Here is a 26,491-nt window from a genome sequence, read left to right as displayed (position 1 = left end):
CATATCTATATATGTATGTATGTTTTATATGTATGTATGTTCTATATGTATGTATGTTTTATATGTATGCCCTACTCCACAGAGATATAAAATTGTTTAATGTTAATTCATAAGTGTATCTTTACGATGAATAATTCATTCAAACTATATACATATATATATATACACACACATAGAAAATTATTTGGAGACGTAACCCAAATTAAAATAATTTTGCATTTTTTGCTTCCTCATAGAGGAAGCTTTGTTTTCGTAAAAAAAATTTTTTTTTAGTTGCTTTTGCCAATGTGTTCAGAATGTTCTAAAACGTCGAAAAATCGCTATTTTAAAAAATGTCGGTATGTGTGTATGTATGTATGTCTGTGCCAAATTTACCGAAATTTCTATAACTCCAGAACTGATCAACCAAATCTTAACGAATTGTATATGAAATAGGGGTAGAAAAAAGACTGAAGAATATAACAAAATTAAAAATAAATTGATATCTTAAAATTTACAGAAGTTAAAGCTATTACAAACATTTTTCTAAAAATTAGGGACCTTTGATCACGTATAAAGCTGAGTCTAATCAACCAAATCTTAAAGAATTATATATGAAATAGGGGTAGTAAAGACTGAAAAAAATAATAATAAAATTAGAAATAGATCGATATCTCCAAATTTGCGGAAATTAAAGCATAAACAAACATTTCTGCAAAAATTCAAAATTTTATTTAAAAAGAACCTCTTGATTATTAGCAATTTTTATTATGTGTGTATGTGTGTATGTGTGTATGTATGTGCCAAATTTACCGAAATTTCTATAACTCCAGAACTAATCAACCAAATCTTAACGTACGAATTATATATGAAATAGAAGTAGAAAAAAAACTGAAGAATATATAGAATTAATAAAAATTGCTAATAATCAAGGGGTTCTTTTTGCTTCGTCAAATGTTTTTACTCAAGAATTAGAAAAATAAAAAAAAACGGTTTCCAGAAAATTGGTAACAAAAAACTATACACTCTATAGTACTCCCCGGAAAATTCTACCCCTATTTCATATAGAATTCGTTAAGATTTGGTTAATTAGTTCTGGAGTTATAGAAATTTCGGTAAATTTGGCACATACACACATCAGAGTTGAGAAACCTGTATGTAAGACCGTGATCTTAAGACATCACTTCCTCTATGAGGAAGCCAAGTGCAAATTTCTAATTTGCACTATTTTTTTACTTGTTTTATTGAAGTTTGCAATTCCCAATTTGCCATATAATTTATGGTAAAGGTGCCGCCATCTGAAGGCCGGATAACGATATATTTTCAAGTGCCTCGTATGTATGTACTAAATACATACGTCCGCTGCTACCAGCGTATGTACAGCCAATCGATGTCGAGTCGCGGGAGGGGGGGTTTCGGACCCGCGGGCCGCGACTGAAGTCTATTGACATTCCGGTGTTGTGAATTGTTTTGATTTTTGGTGCGGTCGTTATTAATTCAAGCACGGATTACATCGCGGCGGACGACACCTTTAATTTTAGGTACATACTGCGATTATCCATGCCGAACAATTGACAATTCGGCGTCGAGATCAATCCCAGTCGTACGTCCCTTGGCTCTCGCTGACTCTAACCTCGTTTTAAGCCTTGTTTGACTTGCTGCAGCGTTTTGTGTCAAAGTAATTGGAGCAACCAGTTGGAGACACGGTGTGATAACACCAGGTCTTATACCGAACATTAAAAGAAAAAAAGCAGTGTAATCGCGGTTAAAAAACAACCTCGTAATTCCTCTGTTTTACATTAGAGCATTGTTATCTAGTGGGATAAAAATGCTGAGTAATCTGATTTAAAAAAGAATAGGAATTACAAAGTTGTTGTGTGCCATTTCCATATTTTTTCTCCTTGTCATGTCAAAAATCACATTCAATTAACGTGACTTGCATTTGGAGATTCGTGCAGTTACGAGATGGCTTTTGGTCTGTTACAGTTCCAGAGGAGAAGTTAATTTGGGGCGATGTTCGAGTGGGCGTACGGTGGCGTGAATAGCTCCATACCGCGCAACGTCGGTCCAGAATGCGCGAATTATCTGACGCTGAAGCGACGGATAATAGAAACTTTTTTTATATCAGTATTTATCATATCCTGCATCAGATGGGGTCTGAAGCGAATAACCTTGCCAAAGAATCTGGCCTATGTCGGCCACGATCGTGTCGGTAGGCGAGTCTTGCTGATTGTGATGTCGCTGGTCCTGGGGATGGAGATTGGTTTCAAATTCACCAGTAGGACTGTTATATACCTGTTAAACCCCTGTCATATTACAACGGCATTACAGGTAAGCTTGGACGATATCGATATAGTCTTGAAATAGTTGAATCTGCTCTCTTCTTACATTAAATACCTTTTCACTATTATATTCATATGTATTTATATTTTCTATAAAACAGTTGTATTTATTGGCTGCTGATCCTAGTCCAACAGTCACCGCTATCTTTAGGATACATTTGAATCTGTTAAATGGACCAGTATTGGCGTACCTATTTCCAGAGACAGAATCTCGGATTGTAAGTCATAATTGTAACATGTAATCGAACATCAAGCAAAATGGAATTTTTAATAATGAAATTTTTTTCAGATATTTGCAGACAAAGCAATGTATTATATTCAGCACGGCTTGATGCTAGTAATACCATATTATTTGTTGAGGATCGGAGGTAATTATTTGGGTTCGAATAGAGATAACAGCAGATAACAAATAACATTTTGTTGTTCTTTCCATTAGGTGCGTATAATGTTGAGCCCTTATCTGATATGAGCTGGTCAATCCTCAGTTACGGCCTTAATGCGGGATATCACTTTTGGATTCTTCAAAGTGTTGCCTTGGTTCGTACATCATGCTTTGTTATCTGGATATTATATAAAGGCTTAATTCTTTGAAGATGAAGATTTATCTTCCAATATTATTCATTTTTTTACAGCCTGTACAGGTGAACCTTAGTCATATGCTATGTGCAGCAGTCTTGGATCCATTTGAAGGACAAAATTATCGAATATGGGCAGTAACTCATCAAATGATATTATGTCCCACTCTGTGCAAGCTGTTTTGTTTTGGATCCAACTTTTTCTTAACTAAGTTTCCACCGACTAGGGTTAAGCCGACGCTGGAATGCGCTATTCCAAAAGAGAATTGTACATATGAACAGAATGAGAAGTTACATGAAGAGTCTAACACCTCAGGAAATGGTCATACACATTTTGATTAATTTGGAAGAGAAAATTGTTATGTCAGATGTGTCTGAACACCTCATCTTGATTGAGTGAGTATATATTCTGTTGTAACATCTGAGATTATCTGACAATGAGAATGATGCATATAAATTGTAATATTTTTACAAAATGTACATTTGCGCTAGTAATCACATAGATATTAGTTCTGTCTGATTGTATAGGTACGTAAGAATATCAGGTTTTTCTCTCCATTTGCAGACTAACACAATTTATAATTGTATCTGTTATATCATCTTCTAAATATGGTCTACAGGGAAACTATAAATGGAAGACTATAAATGTGGATAGAAAAAAACTGGCTTCTACAGGTTCAATAATTAATTGCATAACAGTCAACATAAGCAATGTGTGATTAATATTTTTTTATTTAAAAATTTTATTTAAGGGATAGATTTTTTATTTTTTGAGGATTAAACTCTTTCACAGATGCATACGCAAGATACCAAATAGGTAACTTAATCTTGGTACAATCATTATGGTCATATTAGTTCTAACTCATTAGTCCACGTTACCAAACGATAAGAATAGTCAATTTGAAATATAAATTTCTGTCCAAATGCTTATCATGCCTAGCGCTGTGCATAGATTAAGAATCTCAAAGATAGTATGAGGCTTAAGCTGACGTTCAACAACAGCAATGGCTCATTGAATAATTGCATTTTTTTATTAGATAAAACGCATTTTAAACGAATTATTATACCTTGTGCGTTTTATACTCATTTTCACTTGCGCAATAGAAATGAGGATATTCAAATAACGAAACTGCAATATTTTATCTATCATACATAATAGATAGGCAGCGAAAGTGTACGAGGCTTCACGATGATTCTTCTTAATAGCACTGTGAGATGCGTTAAGACAAGTCAATTGGTTGCGTTCAGTAGAGAGCTGTTTTACAACTGTTCTAAAATTTGTGAATTTAATTGGTGTATTCTCTTAGTTAGCCAAAATTCAAAGGATATATCAATCAGATTCACAAAATTTTACAACAATTATAAGGCAGCTTTCTCTGCTGAACGCAGCTAATTGTCTTAATGGCACAAATAATGAAATTTTACACAGAAATATAAGAAATTTTATTTTAATTCGATAACGTCAAACATTCTATTTTTGGAGAACAAAAATTTCTTTATGAAAGAAGTGATTTTAATAATAATAATTTAGAAATTTATAGGTACTCTTAATGGTTTCTTAGTCATTTTAACCATTTAATTGTTAATTATTTCCAGGAAGCCGTAAGATTTGTTAAACTTTGTATTTTCTCAACTTTATTTTTATTTCCACAAAATGTTGAGAAATTATCATAGCCGATATTTTATATCATATCTTACATTGTCAAGCCTATGTTATCAGGAGGTAATTATAATTGACAAAATGTTCATGATTAATACTGCCCACTTGGGAAGGCAAATTGTGAAACCTCGTAAACTTGCGTGGTTTAATACATATAACATAGTATAAGCATTTTGGCCATAAAAGTCATCTCTTAGATTTGATCATTAATAATATAAAGGCCATAAAGAGCTGACGAAAAATTCGTGACATATACAATTCTCTTATTTTAATAAATCCACGACTCTGCGAAACGTAGTCGTGTATATGGAAATATTTTTATATGACAGTTCCTATATGTATGAATTCTCGCATGCAGAAATGTATCATCATTAACAGCGAGAAAATTTTAGAATCTAGAATACGTTTTTTGCGGTATAGATATTGTATAGATATTGCATGTTATGTGATAAATGGATAAATACGCAGATTGTAAATTAATGCTTTCGTCCAAACAAATTAAAGTTTATGAAAATAATGCTCTCACATGGATGAAAGCTAACGTCCATTTTACGTCCTTTCAAATAAAACATTTCTCATATAGAAACGATTTTTGTATATGACAGTCAGTTCTGTAAATATTGAAGCAAATTGATAAAGTAGAATGGCCTATATGTTGTTAATTGTACAGAATTAAATGAAAACAAAACTTCTGAAGTTCCAGTAATTTCAGTAAGCTGCCATTAAAAAAGAAACTTATTTTTCGATGAAAACAGCTTGATAGTACAGAATTTATGTTACCAATATCTAGATAATAATATGAATAATAATATTAGTGACACTACATAGAATTTACTTATAATAGAACAATATAGGAAATTCCAATTTGGTGATCTTCTAATTTAAATATAAGAGTTATGATTATATATATATATATATATATATATATATATATATATATATATACATATATCTTATAGACATCTTCTCGAGAGATATTATGAAATAAAATATACCACAAATGACATACTAAATCTCAAATAAAATATAGGATAAATTAATTCTTGCACGAGAATGTTCCAATTTTTGCATTAGATATGTATAGTATTTGCAAATTAAACTAGTGACAAATAAGATTGTCTTTGACATGGTACTATAAAAACTCCTACAGTATTTTTTATTAAAATAGCCTAATGGTGTGAAGGATTCTTTCAAAGAGAGAATGGAAACTAAAATATGAAAAGATCAGTATTTAAATTAATGCAGTTGATTAGGTTATTACAAATATTTTAATAAAAAATAAAAATATCTTTATATATAGATTGTATTTGGTTTTTGGAAAATAATGTAAAAATTACTACTATCTAATAGTAAATACTTTTCATTAATTAGTCTTAAATTAGACAAATTATATAATAGTATAAAATTTTTACTCAATTAGCTAATAGTATAATAAATTTTCATTTTGGAGAACAAAAAATTATATTAACTGTTATTTATGCAGATATATTTTTATTCATATTCTATTTTTGATGACATTTATTTAGCTGTTTAATAATATTTATTTTTGTTATGACTTCATGTTTTCCTTTATTTATATATTTCTGACATGAGAGAGAGAGAGACATACAACTATAAAATTTGCCTAACTAGATTATTAACGAACAATTTGTGCGGAGAAAATTTTTCTCACTCATCGCGAGATATACCTCATTTATATAGTTTATCTTAAATGCAATTATTATATTAAATAAGAGAATATAATAGAAATTAAGTTAAGGAAACTTGTAGAATGTAGTGATGTTTTGATGTTGGGCATTCATAGATTTAATTTGATTTGTTAGATAAAATGAGCCATAGATTTATTTTCACAGTGTCGCTAATGATAATTGCGTTAGTAGTTATTAGTATCATTTAGAAATAAAAAGTGTGATTGCGTAGTCTTCTACATAAATAAGTTTCTAATAAATTCCACATGGCAGTTGCAATATTATTTTAAGAGTCATGCTATATTTTTTTATATCCGATGAAATAAATTTGCAGTTTCGTTGTTTGTATAGCTTGTATTGTGTAAAAAATAAACCATATATATACATATGTATATACATAGCATTTATTTTACATACTTATTTTTAAATTGGAATATTGCGTGCACGCATTTGTTATTGTTATCATTATTTAGATTGTATTCTCATAATTAATTGAGAATGAATTTCCCGTCAGTTTCAGCCTCATTTGTATAACCGTCATTTATATTATACAAATACCTGGCTTGTGCAAAAATGCGTTGCCAGTAAATTGTTCACAATTTTGTACATGATATACTTCGCGCGCGTTGCCTTTATACATATTCTGTAAAAAAAAAAGATACATTACTTCTTATTCTCAACGTAGAACACACAACTTGTAAATGACGATAAAGCCGCGAACGTGAAATGTCGATATGTGGAATGATACTCTGGCGAGCATTCGTATTGCACTTTGCGTTCCACGGTGAAAATTAATTGCATCCAAATAAAACAGAAATCTTCTTTGCGTCATACACAGAAAACATCAGAAATTAATGGAATTTTGTTTTAATAGAGTGTTTGACTGAATACTCATCCTGACAAAAATGTAATCCAATGCATTCCATAGTACATACAATGTTAAATGATTCACTAACAATTAAATTGTAATTAGGAGACGATTGAAAAGGGAAACAATATGAAGAGTAACTCTTCATTACATCAATGTTGGCTATTTATGCACAGCTTATGTATAAAATACATAAATTATCACTTTACACATATGCAGAGTATCTCATCATTGTCCTTCAAACATTTGTTTCAAATCCAGACATTCACAATTCTCAGTTATAAAGAATTAAAAATAAAAGAGAACGAATTAATTTTTAGAGATGCAAAGAGAAGAAAGAAAATTAAAATAATTTTTCAGTTAATCTCAAGTAGATTTTAATTTAGGTAATATTTTGCGCTTGATAAATATTTAAATGATGCCAGTTCATACAACCTTAAATTCAAATAGATATGTCAAAAAATAAACAATGACAATTTTATAACAGTACTGATACTGATAGAATAATCTATATACATGAAGTAGATAGATGAATTATGTAAACAATTCTGCTTCTTATTCGTTGATTTAGATTACATATTGAATAATAATTTGTATCACGCGCGCATAAATACCCAACATTGGCTGCGTTCTAGTGGACTGCATACAAATTCGCACAGTAAGAATATTAGTATTGTTGTAACTATATTCCTTTGTCACTGTACAATATTACTCTCACCAAATATAACTGCGCCTATATATATTTACAATATAAGATTAACAACGCGTTCACTCTGAAAATTTGTAAACTCTGTATTCGAAATTTCCAATTTTTCCGCAATTTTTTCCACTCGAACAGAATTGATACGCGAAAGGCGAGGAAGTTTTCAACATTTAGCATCGATACATGATATTTATAAAAGCAAACTTTTTTGGTTTGGTGTATCGCCATGGTAATCTCTCAAGTCCACGAGTTAACATTCAGGTATTCACATAGATACGCGTGTAACATTGTTACACCATCACTAGCATCCGAGTTGTGAAAACATTGTAAGGTTTTGGGTAAAATGAATAAAGAGAATTCGTCTGAGCCATGATTTTTATTTATACAACAAAATTTTTATGTAATCCATAATGATCGATTAAATCAGCATTTTGTTGCATTGAAAATGCAACAAAATGCTTATGAGATATAAAAGTAAAGGCTGGTGAATTTGACAAACAGAACCAACAGGTACATACGAAATAAAGTTTATTTCCCAAATATTTATAATCACTATGTACACGATTCTGTACAAAAGTTTAGAAAAACTAATTCACGAACACTACGTACAGCAAACGCAATCATTATAATAAATATATGTACATTATAAATAATCGTCTTACTGATCACATCTAGTTCACTCTAATCATCATCAGTATTCAATCTTACATTAAAAACAGCATTGTTTATAAATACAGATTGTAATATACAATCTTTCATATTTATATATATTTAAATTTATATATGTATATATATAAATTTATATATATATATATACACATATATATGTTATCAACATAAAAATTCACTAGACGACGAATGAAAAGGACAACTTTTAAGATTTTATGCAGTAGGTATTTTTTTGTGCTATTCATTCATCCACAATAGTGGCATAAAAATTTATACAGCATATACCCAAGGTATTAAAATGATATTAGATTTTAGTAGCAACGAAGAATCTAATACGATGACTTAGAATCTAAACCATATCGCTTTGATATAAGGGCATTAAATTTTTAAAAATGCGAAGAAAAATATATTGCATTAAGCAATGCTTTATGATTATTGAAATTTTTTTTGCCTCTTTTCTTTCGTTTTTGTCTTTCCGAAGAAATTATTATGCATCACAAGCATGTGAATCCCTATCTATTATTTTCGAAACAAAATATTAATTTAGTTTTTATTTAAGACGAATAATTTTTCATGCCTATTGAATGAGGCTTTACAAAAGCCGTTCACAAATTGATTTATCATGCTACATAATTATGTTCATGATTTAATTTTATACAAAAAATAATGTAACTATACTCAATGAACACTTGAAGTGGGACACCCTGTATACTATTACGCGAAGAATCATATTTGAAAGTCATTTCATTATAATTTACTTTCGTTATAATATAAATAAAATTTAATTTTTCCTACAAATTCTTAGCTCTTTATATATGAAGATAATCTCACTAATGCCCATTTCTGCCAATGTAGATTATTTTTTATCTCGGTTTAACTTACTTTCTATCTTTTTCTAACGCTTAGAACTAGGAAAAGATGACAGGTAAGTTAATCCAAAATTAAAATTAACCTGCGTTGATAGAAATAGACATGCATAAATCACAAGAAACAAGCAAACCATGCATGGAGTTTCACAAAAAAAATAAGAAAGATTCTCTTATTGTTTTCCTTTGGCTGGTGATGTATCATTTACGACATAAGTATATACATATTAAAAAGAATATGAGCATTTAGGAAGAATATAACGAGTTCGTTAATTCTAGCGATAAAAAGTAATATATTATAACGAGTGTCCTGAGATTACACAGCACAAAGAAACAAAGCGAAAAGTATTTAAATATTATCTATAACCAAATATTTTCATATATATAATTATATCATATTACGTAATTATTTGAGAACTAATATCACTTAAAGCTTCCATGTATAATTACATCCATCAATTGATTTAATTGTTCAAACTAAATGTATGCATGATAAATTTTGCAGTTTAAGTAAAATAAAACGTCTATTATTTACAATATCGACCAAGTAATCTACAGGCACACATTCTCTGTAAATATTGTACAGTTTGTCATCGTGCGCTTTCTCTACTTAAACGTAGACAATGTCGGTATAGTGCAGAGAACTTGGCATTAAGAATACATTGTACAGCCTCAAATGAGCTTTTTGAGGATATGTTTCTTTTTTAAATGTAATGTGTTAGCCATCCAATGGTGGTCCTAAGTATACCATGGACACTTCTGTATTCCCATAAACCGCAGATACCGATGGATATAATCTCTTATCTGGTAACCCTGTTTATCAAAGTGACTCGTAAAGGCTTATATTTTTGTTTTAAAATTTCAAGGAATGATATAGAAAGGAGAAGAAAACGATGTAACTGTCTCAAACTTTGGACGCTAATAATGATAGCAGATAATAATAAAAGTATATCAAAAACATGGAGAAATAGATAAAATGTCATACCTCTAAAAGCTACACCCAGAAATTCGTAATTCTTCTCGAAAGACAACGTATTATCATCACAATCCAAAATTACTCTAATCCTTTCCCCAACCTGTAAATGAAAATTATCAGATATTAGGAATATTTCTGAATGTAAAAATATAACGAGCGACTTGGTTATTGATACGGATACGATTTGTGACAAATATCAATACCTGATATTTCGGAGCGTTGTTGAGCAAAGGATAATTCCCTTGTGGATCTCCATTATGTAGCAAATGGTTGTCGACAAGGTTCCAACCCCAGGAATGTTCATCCGAGCCGAGCAACGCTACATATCCGTGACACAACAGCGGTGCTTCCTTAGTGGCTATTCCTATCACCGCTACCGTTCCCAATGGTCCTTCCCAGATAACTTCCCAGGCGTGACGCCCGTGTCGAAAACCTATCTTGCCTCTACACGCGTCCGTACTTTGCGCCACAGGATTTCTGCAACAATACGGTAACTGATGCGAGACATTTTGGATATTGCACTTGTCAGATTACTTCACGCTTCTACTAAACAATTTTTACTAGCAGATCAACTACAAGGGTGCTCAGCTGTAGAAGCAGAGCTCCTTCAAGCTCCTTCTAAAAAACATAATCCCAACACTACGTCGTCTTACAAAAAGTATCTTCTCTCGAAGTCACGTCTGTTAGATAAATCGACTGATTTACTTGCAACGGAAAGCAATATTAGATTGCAGCCGGTAAGGGGTGCTCAGCTGTCAAAATGTGGCTACGTTTAAAAGTACAAACGGAGGCTTCGCCTCCGACGACCGAGATGCACGGGAGGACAACGTCGCACGGGACACCAACCTGTGCAGGGTGAATCCGTTGGGTTTAATATAAATGTTCCGCGAGCAATCGTTGGGATTCCACGCGTGGTAGAACGCGCGCAGCTTCGACTTGTACGTGGGCACCGAGGACAACAAGTCGGAGCTGAGGGCCTCCTGGGCCAGCTTTCTTATGCAGTGCATCCGCCACACGTCGTTGTTCTCGTCGTTGAGGAAGCAGTACCACCGTTTGCAAACCAGCGAGCAGTTTCTCAGCGTGTGCAGGTCGAGATACGAGAATATCACCTCTAAAACGTGATCAGACGCCCGCAGTGCTATATCGTCCATTTTGCCGGGTCTGTCTTAAGGTGGAACGAGCGTAAACATACGCGGCACAGAATACACCGACCACCGTATACGTATACGTCACAAACTACGCGCATGTTAGACGGGCGTGGGGCGCCGACGGCGACGGCGACGACGTCGCCGGCGCGGCACGATTCTAGAGAATGTATATCCGAGGCCGATACTTCGTACGCCCACGCGGTCGCCGGCCCACGCACTTTTAGGTTTAGGACGATTTCGAGCGAGTCCCGATTTAACTTAAAATCGGAGCAATTAAAACAAAAAAGAATGCTCCGCTTATCAGATACTATAATGTCCTTATGTTAGAGTTAAAGTTTCCAACCTTTTTCGTTAAGAGGGTTTATATTCAAATTTTTTGTATGTTTTATTTTTGAAAAAAATATATATATATGTAAAAACAAATAAATATCTTTATTTTAAAATTCTTTTATATTTTACTCTATGTCCATTTCTACCAATGTGGATTTACTTTAATCTCGGTTTAATTTATTACTTTTTATCTTTTTCTATAAATTCTTAAAACTAGAAAAAGATAAAAAGTAAGTTAATTAGCCAAGATTAAAGTTAATCGGTATTGGTAGAAATGGATATAATAGAGATTATAAAAGAGAAAGAAAATATATATATATGTAAAATTAAGTATATGGACATATTTCATAATCAGGAAAGTCCTCTATTATGAGATAGGCTCCTAATATGCGACAGCGAGGTTTCTGCTAAACTATGGGAGCTTTCCAGCAAGCGACACAAGTCGACACAGGTATCGTTTTGTCTTTGTTACTCATTGCCAAAAAAGAAAGATAGAACGACGTTTGTGTCGGCTTGTGTCACTTGCTGGAAAGCTTGCTATAAATAGGCCCTATCTGTTGGTTCCACTATTAACTTATTGCCCTTAGGGTAAAACCTATTTAGTGGAAAATTCATTGTTTGATGGTGCGTGTAGTCGTTGCAGAGAAAGAAATTATGAAATTGGATGTTGTCAAGTGCCATGGATATGAGTCTTTAAACCTTATGTTTATTATATAATTAATAAATATTTGGCAATAAGTTCTGCATGCAGCGATAGAGTAAGGCCGTATTAATAGGAAAATACGGGACATGTAGTTGAGTTGCTCAATTGTAGAGATTAGATTTGGTGATCATGTGTGTGAAACCGCAAGGCGTGGTGCTCGCAACACGAGATACTCAGGGTACTCCGATCCTGGGTTGCTGGAGTATGAAAGTTATTGTATAGTAATAAAAGAAAAGAAAATACTATATTAACGTTAAGAAAAGGTTTATACGAATTTATAAGACTGTGCTGACCTTATTGATTTGAGAGGGAAAGGTGGAGGGGGAAGATTATAGGTACAATATTGAGTATAAGTGGGTTTACGATTGTTGCAAATATGCTTCTCCATTACATTTGTCTTTCAAAAACTTTAAATAAAGTTTTTTAATTGCAATATCATGTATTTTGCACTTTATTAGCGATTTCCCGGGGTCTCTCATATTAGGAGCACACTTTTGCGATTTTGCCGAAAGCTCATTTTTCACATTTTTCTAATTTTCAGCAAAATTAATAGATATATTTATTGGCTCCCCTCAGGGTTGCAAGGCGTTTTGTAGGGACGTTCCCAACCCTTTACAATCACTTAACCTACCTTAGCCTATTTTACAATTAACCTTACATACTAATCGCCCTACCTATCTTTACACACACACACACGCTCGCAAGTTCCCTATCTCTGTGGACTTCCGTTTCCGTTTACAATCTCCTCATTTCTCCTCTTTCTCTCATTCACTCCTCCCCTCCCCTATCTCCCAATCCCCTCCATCACCCTCTCCCTCCCTTACTCTCTCTAATTTCCTTAGCCATCTCTCCCCCTCCCCTTCTTCCCCCAACACCTCCCCCACCGCTTCCTGCCATGATCTCCCTCCCCCCCAATCTGCACAATCTTCCCACACGTGTTCCCACGTCTCCTCCCCCCCTCCACACACCCTGCTTACTCTTCTCTCCTCTGTCATCCAATGTTTCACCCCCCTCATACCACCTCCCAGCCTGTATCTAGCCACCCTCTGCCATCTATTTTCTCCCCAGTTCTTTTTTAAGTACTCCGGTATCCCCTCCCCTTTTATCATGCCATACCACTTGTTAAATTTTGCCTCCCCTATCTCCTTCCACCTCTCTTCTCTTTGTATTCTCTTTTCTCTCTCAAGCACGTCCTCCCCCCTCCACCTCCCCTCCTCCCTCAGCTCCTCCACTTCCTCTATCTTCCATCCCCTGCTCTCCACCGCTTCTTTTCTCTCCTCCTCCCATCCCCCCCTGCTCACCCCTCTTTTCGCCCTCCCCTTTATCTCTTCCCAGCATTCCCTTGCCAACTCCCCTCCCTTTCCCTCCTCCAATTTTTTCTCATACCCCCATGCTCTCATAACCGCCCTTCCTCTTAGTTTCTCCCTTTGTAACTCCTCCCTAATCATATATCCCGGTATACATCTTTCCACTCCCAACACCCACCTTAAATATCTTTCCTGTAATCTCTCTATTTCCCCTCTTTCCCTCCACCCCCATATTTCCACTCCGTAACTTATCACCGTCCAAATCAACTTATCAAACAACCATATTCTCCTACCCCAATCCCCCCCAAACCTCCTCTTTCCGATCCCCCATACTTGTCCCAGCAACGCCGCCCCTCTCCTCGTCCTCTCTTTTACATGTTCATTCTTCGTCCCTTTTACATTTTACTACATATCCCAAGTAGCAGAATTTTCTCACCTCCTCTATTATCCTACCCTTCCACCTCCAACTCACCTTTTTCCATCTTCCTCCCCCTTTTCTGCATCTCATTATCTTCGTTTTTTCACTGTTCAATACCAATCCCTTTCTGTCCAAATACCCCTCCAGTTTTCCTATCATTCCTTTCATATCTTCCTCATTCTCCGCCAACATCGCTATATCGTCTGCATAAGCCAGTGTATATATCTTTCTCCCTCCCAGCTTTATTCCACCCCAGCCCCCTTTTTTCAGTTCATCGTCAATGTCCGCCAGCAGCAAGGTGAACAGAATCGGACTTAACGGACACCCTTGTCTGACTCCCCTTCCTGTCCAAAATCTCTCTCCCATCTCCTCCCCCACCCTTACTCTGCATATCGTCTCCCCCAGCAGTTCTTTACACCTCTCCACCAAGCCCTCTCTTACTCCCCTTTTTCTCATGGCTTCCACTAGAATCCTCCTGTCCACCGAGTCAAAAGCTGCTTTTAAGTCCACGAACATCACCACCATCTTCCCTTTCTTTCCATTTACTTGCCTGTTTATCAGGTGATTCAATACGTAAATGTTGTCCGTGGTCCCAACCCCTCTTCTAAACCCTGTCTGACTCGGTGGCAGCAAGCCCTTCTCTTCAACCTCTTTCCTCAACCTTTCCGCCAGTACGGCAGCATACACTTTGTATGCCGTTTGTGCTAACGTCACCCCTCTGTAGTCCCCCACTCTTTCCCCCTCCCCCTTTTTTCCTATAGGCACTATAATTCCCTCCCTCCAATCTTCTGGCCATCCCTCTCCTTTCCACACTCTATTACACACTTCCCATAGCCATTCTTTCACAACCTCCCCTCCAAACTTCCAAACCTCATTCGGAATTCCATCACTTCCCAACGCTTTTCTCTCTCTAAGCTTCCTCACTACCTCCCACACCTCTTCTCTCCTTATCTCCTCTTCCTCCTCCCTCCTCTCCCCTCCTCTCCTTGTTCCCATCACCACCCTCCCATTCACTCCTCCCAACAACTCTTTAAAGTACCCATCCCATTCCTGCATACTAATTCCCTCATTCACCCTCCTTCTCCTCTTTCTCTCCCTGTTTACCACCTTCCATACCTGCCCCTCCGTCCTGACCTCCTTTACTTCCTCTTCCCATTTCTCCACTTCTCTTTTTTTCTTCCTTTCACATAGCTTCTTGTATCGCTGTTTTTCTTCCCTGTAACTGTCCCCCTCTCCTCCTTCCCTTCTCCATTTCCTTAACATGTTGCCAACTCTCTTTTTTCCCTCCCTACATTCCTCATCCCACCAGCCCCTTCCTCCGCTTTTTTTGCACCTTCCATTCACTTCCTTTAATACCTCCCTTATCCTCCCCTTCAACCTCTGCCACTCTTCCTCCACTCCCCCTCCTCGAGCTTGCCTGTCCCCCATTAACTCTCTAAATTTATTCCTGCCCTCTTCTGACCAGTCCCCTCTCTTACTTCCGCTCCTTCCCCCCTGCCCCTTATCTATACTTTCCTCCCACCCTTCCACCCACGCTGTCACTGGCTGATGGTCTGAATCGACCTTCTCTTCTACCACCACCCGTTCTACCCTTTCCCTTGTCCTCCTGTCCCCTAACACGTATTCAATCACCGACTCCCCTCTTCCCCCTGTATACGTCCATTCTCCTTCTTCATCACCTCTTATTCCTCCGTTAAAAATCGCCCACCCACGTTCCCCCAGGAATCTACACAGCTTTTTTCCTTCCCCATTTACTTTGCCATCCTTCGATCTCCTCTCTCCTTCCCCCATCTCTTCTTCTCCCTCTTCCACGAACCCTCCTTCCTTACCGGTCCTTGCGTTAAAATCCCCTCCTATCAGCACTCTCACTCCCCTCTCAATTTCCTCCACCCATTCTTTCAGGTCTTCCAACTTCCGGTCCATATCCTTATTTATATATACTCCCACTACCCTCCACCACTCTTTTCCAAGTTTCACTTTTATCGATACTATCCCTTCCTTATCTTTTTTCGTCTTCTCTCTTTCCATTTTGATCCCTGCCCTCACCCCTACTATCATTCCTCCTATCGCCCTTCCCTTCCGGCTCTTCCTCCCTGCTCTCTGCACTTCCCATACGTAGCCTCTTGGCATTTTTTCCTTTATCCTTTCCCACCCCTTACCGTCCACCCACGTTTCGCATAACACCATTACGTCCCAATCCTCCAGCCTTTTCCAAAACTCTTTATCTTTATTTGTTAGCCCCGCCACATTCCAAAAGGCCACCTTATAAATACTACTTCCCCCCCCTCTCTCTCTCCTCTCTCCCTCCTCCCCCTCTTCCTCTCCCACTCTTCCACCCAGCTCCTCTCTCTTATCCTTCTCCATTTCTGCTCCTCTTTCTTCCCCCCTACCCGTTCCCTCTCCCTCCTCTATTCCCCCTGCCTTTGGTCTTCCTCTCTTTCATTTTCTTTTCCTTTCCCTTGCCCTTCCTCCCAGCACCTCTCTCTGCCATTCCTAAGCACACCTCTAACCTCATCCCACACCCACCATTCCCCCTCTATCCATACTCTTCCCATCCCTATCCGTACCTTTTTACCCTCTCCTCTTGCCTTCCATGCCACTTGGTTTATCTTCCATTTTATCCTTCTTTCCTCCCATGTCAAGTCTTCGTCTATCCACGTATTTTCGCCTCTCAGTTTCCACTTATTTCTCATTATTTTCGCCTTCTCTTCTTCACTTCCCACTTTCACCACTGCCATACCCCCCTTCTCTCTTCTCCCCGCCTCTATTTTTCTAATCTCCTCTATCTTCACCTCCACGCCTAACTTTTCATCACCTACGCCACTCCCCCCTTTATTCCTCCCGCATCTTCCTTCACTCCTTTTATCAGAATGTTTCTTCTCCTTTCTCCCCTCTCCTTTACTTCGTACCTCCTTTCCAGCCTTTCCACCCTCTCCTTCCAATCAGTCTCTCCCCTCCCCTCCTCTCTCGGCCCTCCTCCGCTTTCCTCTCTGCCTCTTCCTCCCCCAAGACCTCCTCCCTTTACCTCCATCTGCATCCCCTCCAGCTTTCGTTCCATGTCCTCTATTCTTTTCTGGAGCTCTCCTTTCTCCCTTCTCCACATCTCCTCTCTCTCTTTCAATTCGCTTTTATCTTCTTTACTTCTTCCATCATTGCCTCCTTTTGCTCCTTCGCCACCTCTCTAATCTCCTCTCTCACTCCTCTTAACCCCTCCCTCATCTCCTCCCTTATTCCTCTCAGCAACCCCTTCACATCCATATCCTCCCCCCCTGCCACCCCTGGTGGCGTTCTCACCGTTTTGTTGCTTCTCTTCGAGAAGTCTTCGTCCTCTTCCCCCCCCGCGCCCTCTTCCTTTTCTATTTTATCCCTCTTCCTCTTGAACATCTCCTCTATACTTCCTTTCCTCTTGGAAAGCTCATCTATATTCCCCGTACTTCCGCGTCTCTCTTTCCCCAACCTATCCGCAAAATGCGCCATCTATCCTCTACTCTACGGCCGTACTACTTCCCGGCGTTATCCCGAAGTCCCCAGAATTCCCTAGCCTTTCACTCTCGCGCTCTCTATCCTTCCCCTTCTACGCTCGTCTCTCTAACCTCAACCTTCCCAATTCTCCTTCGCCTCCACGGACTCTCCTCCCTTATCCTCCGCGCTGCCTCCACTCTCCTACCTTCCCTTTCCCTCACCGAGCTCACCTCTCACTCTCCACGCTCTCTCACTCGCTCTATCTCTCACACTCGCACTTCGCTTTTCGCTCGCACAAATCGCCAACTCACACCTAACCAACCGGAAACGGAAGTCCTTTTCAGCAAAATTAATATTTAAATTAAATTTTACATTTCAGCATCTTAAAGCTTTATTAAATTCCCTTCAAAATGACCTACCATATTTTTCAATTCTGCCCATAGACTTCCGGCAATCACACAAAATAGATATGGTGTCTCATAATCGGGTACTTTCCATTATATGTGTTTATATATATATATATATATATATATATATATATATATATATATATATTTTTTATATGAAAATTGTTATACTGCAGAAAGCATAATATACATATACCTATTATGCTTTGAGATAACATGATTCGAGAATTAAATTTGCTCTGAACAGATCTTTTTAGCAGCAACATCGATCAATTTCTGATTAGAAAAAATTTTAGACGCGCCTTAATAAGGTGATCCTAATAAAGCGGTTTTATAGAAATGCAAAATTCTTGTCTAGAATTAAAGTACGCATCAAAATCTAGGTCATGGTGCATAGTGGTCGAATTTATATCAAAAACGAAAAAAAATTAATATTTTTTGTTATACGTGCGACGACAATATTTGCTTTGTACATAGACCGGCATGACCTAGGGACAACATGTAAGAACAATATCGTGCAATTGAAACTAAGAATAAAAGCTTACAAAAAAAGAATAATTGTAATGAATGCAATATAACCTATAACCATGTCTATCCTTGTCTATCATCATTGTCTATTATACAAGGACAGATATAGAATTCGGTCGGTAATACAGACGGCTTTAGGAAAAGCTGTCTATAATACCTACACTCGTTTTTAACAATATTTGCTTCGTATAAAAATTCTACAACTTGATGTTACAAAATGAGGGTGCAGGTCCATTCAGTAGACATCCAGAAATATCATACCGTTTGTAGAATTAGCTGAGACTCCAAACAAAAAAGTTTAAGCGAAAAGTACGATAATCGTACGTATGTACATTTAAATTCACGTAATCGTACTTTTCGCTTAACTTTTTTGTTTGGAGTCTCAGCCTAATCCTACAAACGCGCGCGCGGTATGATATTCCTTGATGTCTATATTGAATGGACCTGCACCCTCATTTTGTAACATCAAGTTGTAGAATTTTTATACGAAGCAAATATTGTTAAAAACGAGTGTAGGTATTACAGATAGCTTTAGGATCATCTTAATAGACTTAATTATTCTTGTTTCCAGAATATTGCATGAGCATTCTTCGTGTCGCTAAAGCAGTCTAACTATTTTAGCTCTAGCTGCACATAATTACTATATCTTCTTAATGTCTTAATTAATACATATAGATATATATTAATTAATATATCACAATTAGTATAATATTAATATATATTATTTTTTTAATTTTATGTATCTTTCCCCCCCCTCTTCATGAATAAAAAGAGATTAGATTTATATAGATCCCGAAGACAATTTATTAGCGTCTACACAAAATACAAGATTTATAAAAAGTATACATCTATATACATATAAATATTATATTCAATACCATCGCAATATTCATGTTACACAACAAAAGTTCCACGCAATCGCCTTCTTCGCGCATGCGTGCTTCCGTCGGCCGCGATTAAATCATGATTTAGTTAGCACCTTTTTCGGCGGACCGTTGTAACGTTTTGTCAATTGAATAATTCTCTCTGCTTCACGAATACCACTGAGCCTCGCACCGTGCACCGTGCTGTAATGCCCCGGTACAGTAGCCTCGCCCGCGAATAAGAGTATGGGAGGTACCGCTTCGCAAGAATCTAAAGAACGTGATGTATGTTGAGAAAATGCCGAAGCTGCCATAAACGAAATTGTTAATGTCCGACTTTAAAATTAAACAAGGTCCAATTAAACAAGCCCTTTCAATATATAGAAGCTTTCAGAAATATCCGGAATATTCAGGACAAAGTTCCTTCTAAGCTTTTTCTAAATTTTAATTGCTAATAACGTCTAACTACCGATTTTTTAAAATTAAATTCAGTACTCTATACATGCTCTCTTAATATATAAAATCTTTGAACATTATGCATATGCAGAAAGCGAGGCTCAAGCTGTTCAAGCTGTATAATAATTAATATCCGACATTTATCGATTTCAATATTAAATCAAGGGCTATATATAAGCTTTTAATATATAGAATATCTTTCAATATTAGATATCCAGAGCGAAGCTCTCTTTCAGCTATTTAGGTATATATAGGTGGATTCGCAAACGCAAGTTGGAGATTACCCGGTAACGGACTAGCCAGATCACACTGATGACCAACGGTGCTGTCCATCGCCATGTAACTGTAGGCTCCGGCGAAACATTGGTCCATGCACCATTTGCTCCTGAGAATGTTGGCCGGATAAGGTAACGTCGGATCGCCGGTGAATCGACGAAGGACCGTCGTCATCGACTCCACCACCTCCTCGTCGGAACACAGTTCCATGTCCGTCGCTTCGCGTCCGCACACCCAGGCGCACAACACGTGTTGAGAATTGGGCAATTCCTCTACGTTTGCCACACCTAAACGCGAGCACTTTCATCGTTTTTCTTTACATCGTAATATTAATATTAGGATTATTATAAGTGTAACAACCTTTCACCCAATCGCACCTGTCCGCCAGTTCTTCGGCGGACCAAGCCAGCTTGATGGCACCTTCTCGCCAGACCCAGAACGGCCTCGCGTATTCCAGGAAGATTTTGTTGACGTGCCCGTACCCGAGCCTGCTGATCGCTTCGACTTTCTCGGCGGGTAATCCCGGTAGGAATAATTTCGCGTGCTGATTTTTTAGGACGCCAAGTGAAAGGGTCACGATCACGTAATCGGCAGGAAACTCCTCGCCGTCGATGCACTTGACGACAGCTCGTGGATACGCGTCGCTTACCGTGCCCCACCGAATGCAATTAACTGGTTTGCAGTACCTTGAAAGCATTGAGTGATTCCATATTTATAAACAGCCTTTAACAGAAGTTATTTGCGGTTAAAGTTAAACCAATCGATTAATTAACTAGAGAAAATCTTATTTCCTACGATGTTAAATATTATCGCAGTTTTGCGTTTAGAAATTGATCATCAAAATCACTTTTTTTGCAAAGCTACATATCCTTTAAAAGCTTACTTTTTATTTGCTTTTTTTCGTGTAGCTGTCAAATATAGATATAGCCATTTTAAATTTTCGCGTAATTCTATAATATTTTAATATTGTAGTTCAATTTTACTTCTTTGTGAAATAGATATTAGATTGATGAAATAATGAGTTAAACGAGCTTTTGTACAAACCTGACGCAACAACTAGGCAGATCTCGAAGCAAGGGAGCCAACACCCCCACGTATCCCAAGGGTACCCTGATATTTCCACCGGGGATCTCGATATAACTGCCGAATTGGTCGGCCGAGACGAGCGAGAGGTCATCACCGCATCGACATCTCATACAATTCGTCATGCCGTACATCACCCTCGCGGCATCATATCTGCGAATCGTACGTCAGCCACATTGTCAACTTTCGGTTATGGCAGAGAAGCATATATAACTTAGCCGTAATTAGTTGCGCAGCGATGTAACGGTTATACTTTTTGCGAACCAAATCAAATTCATTTCTCTTATCAGTAATGCGAACAGCTTTTTAGAGAATAATTGCTTACTATATGATTAACTTTATTTACATATTTATAATAATGTTAAAATACAATTTTAAGCTTAAGATATATGCATATATTATATGTCAATCATAGACATATATTACTAATTTGAATAATATGATCACGAAAACATAAATAATCAATGCTAAAACACGATGAGAAATAAGATAACTTAAAAAGTAACGTCCGCGGTTAAAATATAATCCCGTTCTGTAGCACGTGGTTATTTATATATCGTATTTGTGGTTTTTATTTGACTTTTTAAAGAATTTCTATTTATAATTTATAAACTAATAAAATATAACAATTATATTCTCTTGTTTGAATATTCGAACCAAGTTGTACCCACATAATGTTTTTTGAACATTTTTATCGGAAAAAAACTCCGATTGTGTGTATACTTCTAATAAATTAATGAGAGACTCTCCACTCGTCTAATTATAAGATCGTAAGCCAACTCTTTACATCGCTGCCGATATGGCTTTGCGGTTGACCTGGGTCAACTGTACCGTTGCTCCTCGGGGAAGTTATGGAGCTCCTGCTGAATTCTGACGCCCATAAAATTCAGCAACGTACCGTGGGTACGGCCGCAGCCAAGGGCAAAGAGGGCCGCCGCCTGCTGCTCGATTTGCCGGAACGTGTGATACGCCGCGATGCTGACCGGAAGATCGATGGCCCTACCGTCGCTGGTACAGAAGAGCCCGCGACTTGGTTCCGGTCTTAAAAGCGGTGTCTTCAATAGGCCTTCCTGCGCCGCCAACGTGAACACCGGGTTAGCCACGCAACCACCCTCGATCCACGTGGCGCCCATTTCCGCCACCACATCGCCCAGCCAGCAAGAGTGGATCCGTCCACCGGGTCTGGAATTAGAAATGCATTAATAAACTTTTATTAAAATTTATGAGTTGAAATAACATTGAAGCAACGCGGTTAAATTTAACTGTATAACATATGTTTTATTTCGAGATATTTTTATTAAGACAATATAATATTTTATTACTAGTTTAATGTTAAGGTTTATTAATTTTTATAATTCAAATGCTGATTTTGAATTTGTTCAATTAAGATACCTATCTGTTGCTTCTAAAACCGTAAAATTACGGAGACCGCACTGAGCCAATCGATGCGCTGCCGATAGTCCGGCCATGCCGGCCCCTACGATCACGACAGTCGGTTCTGGTTTGCATGGATCTATCATACAGGGATCCAGTTGGCACGTTTCGAATTTTGTCGGTCTTGTGCATTCCGCTATATCTTTTTTACTTCCTCCACCTTTGTCCGATGAGAATAATCTGCACGCGAGACTTTCTCATTATTCAATTAATTGCCATTTTTTTATTGCAAGTGAAATTTTATTAGCAAATACATCATTAATAACACGAAAAAGTACGATTTTTAAGAAAAAACTATGTAACCTCGCATTTGACGTTTGAATAATACCATTTCCGCGTACCTTGTGAGAAATCGTTGCAGTTTCCAGGATGATATTCTAGACCTCGAGAGCATTTCATTGGTTGTACGGTATTAAAATCAATTGATTTGTGAAAAAATTGATTATTAATTGTTCAGAAATTTAGACGTGTATAATTTAAACGCGAATTGCTATGAGAAAAACAATATGTCATTAAAAAACAAAGAACTTCGATTATTCTCATCCTCTACTGTCGACTCGTTATCTCTAGGCTTGCACGTATGTATGTACATACAATACATACATTTCAATGATTAAAATGAAAAAATCGAAATTTTTGACGTGTATATAATATAAAATCGACGCGATAGTAAAAAGGCTATATATATATTAACCATGCCTATTATTATGCCTCTTTTTTGGGAGCAAGGATGTTGTAATATGAAATTAAGATAGTGACCAGAAAATACAAGTTTGCAAAACCAATAAAATTCTAGAAAGTTATTGTTTTTTATTTTTTAATAACTGTTATTGTCAAATTGAGCTCACAAAATACTGCAAAAGTTGCATCCATAATTCTTAATATAAAGACCAAGAAAATAGTCGATCTAAAATTATTTTACATATAGAGTTAAAAGTTCTTTGACCGCAAAAGATGGCTTTGTATTTGTTTCTCCGCCGGACAAGTTGTTAGAACAAAAACATTCCATTAATTGATTAGTTTTATTAACATTTCTGTCAAAATGATAGAGTTTTAGGAAGACAATATTCTTCATGGTATTCTATTTTATTAAACGGGAATTGATGATAAATATAAATTTTTTTGCGGAATTTGCATACATCTCATACTTTTTTGTGTTCTTATATGTATATAAAAATAAATTTTATAACGCGATTTAAATTTTATGACATCTATCAAAATATAATTTTCCAATCTACTGCGATTACACGTTTATATGAATTGCAGGATCGATGAGTAACATGAGCAACAAAGAACTATGGCATATCATTCGCTTATTAGTAATTAAAATGTGATGCATCAAATAATATATATTTGACACTGATTTTACTACATTAAATATTTCGTGTACATTATATGTGCTCATATCTTGCGAAGATCAGTATTTATTTTTTTGGAACTATCATGATATCACATGGCTTTTCGCCGACTATAACCTCCCATGAATAAGAATTTGACGCGGTGGTAACCATTATATCCAAAGGGTTGAAAATTTAACGTTGGAGCAAATTGTATCTGTTGGATTAAGTAAACGGGCACGAGAAATAGTTTTTAAATTTTTCTTTTACTTCCTGCTTATTAAAATAAAACAGATATTTATTTGAGTATTAAAAATAGAAAAAACTAAGAAAAAAACGAGCTAGAATATATAATTAAAGTAAATCAGTCCCACAGTGTGTGTATAAAAGTTTAATTTACTAAATTCACCAAATTCAAATATGTTTACGCTCAAGAATTCACAATGACTTTGACTTTGACGTTCTAATAAACAAAGAGCCCAAACAAAAGAAAATGGGTAAAAGTGAAGGGCATACTGTACCTTTGTGCGGCCAGTATAGACGTAAAGATCTCTCTCTCTCTCTCTCTCTCTCTCTCTCTCTCTCTCTCTCTCTCTCTCTCTCTCTCTCTCTCTCTCTCTCTCTCTCTCTCCACACTCTTTTGCAAAACCAGGTATTTTAGTTATTAAATTAGTTATTTAAGCATTATTCATATAAAGAACGTTAAATTTATTTACTTATTTTTTCTTTAAAAAATGTAATAAAATAAAGAACAGAATTCATAAAGTTGTTTGAAAGACGAAACTACTGCACATATCCTTAGCTTTCCTAATAATTAAAAATTTACAGAATTGCATTATTTTCTCACAGTATTAATTAACTGACAACATAATGCGCATTATGTTGTCTTATTAAATGCATGAAATATATTGTATTTAGTATAAATAAAGTCTGGAAGTTGTTTGCATTTTACAAATGATATTACAAGCAATTACTATAATAATTTTAATTGCAATATATATCTATCATTTTTTGTCGTGTATTTACTCATCACATTAATTATCATTATTTATTGCTTACCTATATTTCTTATTTTTTTTCTTTCTAATTATAAGAATTGGCACGTGTAATACATACTCATTTAGAATTGATTGTAGATTTTAATCGAAAAGTTCTTAAAGAAACAGCGAGTTTGACTATTAAAAGTGCATCTTTAATATTATAAATGGGATAGTGAGTATTATAGATATATTTTTATATCAAACAAAAAATTTGACTGGTTATTAATATGTAATATCGAATAAATAGATTTTAGATAACCTTGGACTAGTTATATCAAGTGTCACAGACATGTTTAATGGAACACATTTAAATTATTATAATAAAATTAATTATGCTTTTGGAAGTTCATTTTGCGTACAATAGGGAATTTGCATAAAAAAAATATTGCATTTTTTTTGTTTGTAATTTAAATATACAATTTTATCAAGAGACACGGTAGTGTCTCGCGCCAAGTACACGCGGAGCGAGACCGACCGTGACTCTTTTACGCGACGCGACGAGTTGCGAGTACCCGAGATGTTGAGATCTCGATAACGAGTGAACGGATCAACTTCTAAGTAGGCTTGATCGATAGCTTGGGGTCCAATTAGGGGGGGGTTTCTCTCATAATATTCCGCTACGTGCCCTACGAGCGGAGATATTGCGACGCAAAGTCCAAATGTGAAAATTTATTTTTAAGATACTCCGTCTCCTCCGTCTCCTCGTAACGCTTCGATCTATTATGACGTCATCAGAGAAACGTCACTTTCACTTTTTCGACGCTGGCGGCGCAGGTATCGCCAGTTTCGATATCGCGCGCGTATTTCAAAATTAGGTCGATAAACTTATCGGTCAGGAGGAAGATTTCTATTTAAGTAAAAATTAGGTATATATATAATAAATATTGAGTCAACGGAAAAGTAGGTTCTCTATGCTTGGCAGAAAGTGCCGCTAGGGAATTTTTAAGTCGATTCTTATGAATCAAGCTTGAATTTGATGTCTATGTATCCCAGGTTGCCGATGACAAGGTCTCCAGATAGTGCGCTTTATAGTTTTCGGTGTCCAGGTGTAATAATACGTTGAATTCGATGTCTACGTGTCCCAGGTTGCCGATGACGAGGTCCACATAGTGCGCTCCGTAGTTTTTGGTGTCTACGTGTATTAATATCTTGAATTCGATGTCCACGTGTCCCAGGTTGCCGATGACGAGGTCCACATAGTGCGCTTCATAGTTTTCGGTGTCCAGGTGTAATAATACGTTGAATTCGATGTCCACGTGTCCCAGGTTGCCGATGACGAGGTCCACACAGTGCGCTTCGTAGTTTTCGGTGTCCAGGTGTAATAATATGTTGAATGCGATGTCTACGTGTCCCAGGTTGCCGATGACGAGGTC

General features: G+C 36.6%; 4 protein-coding genes across 5 annotated transcripts; 1 reads left to right on the top strand and 3 right to left on the bottom strand.

The window, feature by feature from the left end:
• Window positions 1-1,359: 1,359 nt before the first annotated feature.
• On the top strand, window positions 1,360-8,181 carry LOC143904803 (transmembrane protein 164). Of its 2 annotated transcripts, XR_013259046.1 has the most exons (7): window positions 1,360-1,520; window positions 1,966-2,310; window positions 2,423-2,539; window positions 2,611-2,689; window positions 2,758-2,858; window positions 2,954-3,292; window positions 3,462-8,181. XR_013259046.1 is itself a non-coding variant. In XM_077419740.1 (6 exons), exons 2-6 carry the CDS (start codon window positions 1,993-1,995, stop codon window positions 3,236-3,238), a joined length of 900 nt encoding a protein of 299 aa, XP_077275866.1. In that variant the 5' UTR covers window positions 1,360-1,520; window positions 1,966-1,992; the 3' UTR covers window positions 3,239-8,181. The 2 variants fall into 2 exon arrangements, 1 of the variants encoding a protein (XP_077275866.1); XM_077419740.1 differs by having other exon boundaries at window positions 2,954-8,181.
• Window positions 8,182-8,326: 145 nt separating this feature from the next.
• On the bottom strand, window positions 8,327-11,571 carry Fsn (F-box synaptic protein). The gene is made up of 4 exons (XM_077419755.1): window positions 11,173-11,571; window positions 10,530-10,803; window positions 10,336-10,426; window positions 8,327-10,163 (listed from the first exon to the last, which is right to left on the bottom strand). Exons 1-4 carry the CDS (start codon window positions 11,475-11,477, stop codon window positions 10,069-10,071), a joined length of 765 nt encoding a protein of 254 aa, XP_077275881.1. The 5' UTR covers window positions 11,478-11,571; the 3' UTR covers window positions 8,327-10,068.
• Window positions 11,572-13,483: 1,912 nt separating this feature from the next.
• Window positions 13,484-17,192, bottom strand: LOC143904816 (uncharacterized). The gene has a single exon (XM_077419766.1). It carries the CDS (start codon window positions 16,594-16,596, stop codon window positions 14,194-14,196), a length of 2,403 nt encoding a protein of 800 aa, XP_077275892.1. The 5' UTR covers window positions 16,597-17,192; the 3' UTR covers window positions 13,484-14,193.
• A 2,169-nt stretch (window positions 17,193-19,361) lies between these two features.
• LOC143904833 (spermine oxidase) lies at window positions 19,362-24,618 on the bottom strand. Its single transcript, XM_077419797.1, has 7 exons — window positions 23,083-24,618; window positions 22,700-22,921; window positions 22,139-22,489; window positions 21,269-21,460; window positions 20,585-20,910; window positions 20,233-20,511; window positions 19,362-19,763 (listed from the first exon to the last, which is right to left on the bottom strand). Exons 1-7 carry the CDS (start codon window positions 23,133-23,135, stop codon window positions 19,591-19,593), a joined length of 1,596 nt encoding a protein of 531 aa, XP_077275923.1. The 5' UTR covers window positions 23,136-24,618; the 3' UTR covers window positions 19,362-19,590.
• Window positions 24,619-26,491: the final 1,873 nt, after the last annotated feature.

This window comes from Temnothorax americanus, unplaced genomic scaffold (assembly GCF_048541705.1).
Source record: "Temnothorax americanus isolate GAGA-0224 unplaced genomic scaffold, ASM4854170v1 Scaffold109, whole genome shotgun sequence".
Classification (NCBI taxonomy): domain Eukaryota; kingdom Metazoa; phylum Arthropoda; class Insecta; order Hymenoptera; family Formicidae; genus Temnothorax; species Temnothorax americanus.
This window is presented reverse-complemented; position numbering and strand designations above follow the sequence as displayed.

Coding starts and splice junctions, on each gene's coding strand:
- LOC143904803 (XM_077419740.1), top strand. CDS start 1,993: ATGTTCGAGTGGGCGTACGGTGGCGTGAATAGCTCCATACCGCGCAAC. Junction 2,690..2,757: donor TTATTTGTTGAGGATCGGAG/GTAATTATTTGG, acceptor TCTTTCCATTAG/GTGCGTATAATGTTGAGCCC. Junction 2,859..2,953: donor TTCTTCAAAGTGTTGCCTTG/GTTCGTACATCA, acceptor ATTTTTTTACAG/CCTGTACAGGTGAACCTTAG.
- LOC143904816 (XM_077419766.1), bottom strand. CDS start 16,596: ATGGAGAAGGATAAGAGAGAGGAGCTGGGTGGAAGAGTGGGAGAGGAA.
- Fsn (XM_077419755.1), bottom strand. CDS start 11,477: ATGGACGATATAGCACTGCGGGCGTCTGATCACGTTTTAGAGGTGATA. Junction 10,804..11,172: donor AACGGATTCACCCTGCACAG/GTTGGTGTCCCG, acceptor GTATTGTTGCAG/AAATCCTGTGGCGCAAAGTA. Junction 10,164..10,335: donor TCTGGGTGTAGCTTTTAGAG/GTATGACATTTT, acceptor TTTGATAAACAG/GGTTACCAGATAAGAGATTA.
- LOC143904833 (XM_077419797.1), bottom strand. CDS start 23,135: ATGCTCTCGAGGTCTAGAATATCATCCTGGAAACTGCAACGATTTCTC. Junction 21,461..22,138: donor AACTTCCCCGAGGAGCAACG/GTACAGTTGACC, acceptor TACGATTCGCAG/ATATGATGCCGCGAGGGTGA. Junction 20,512..20,584: donor CAGGTGCGATTGGGTGAAAG/GTTGTTACACTT, acceptor GCTCGCGTTTAG/GTGTGGCAAACGTAGAGGAA.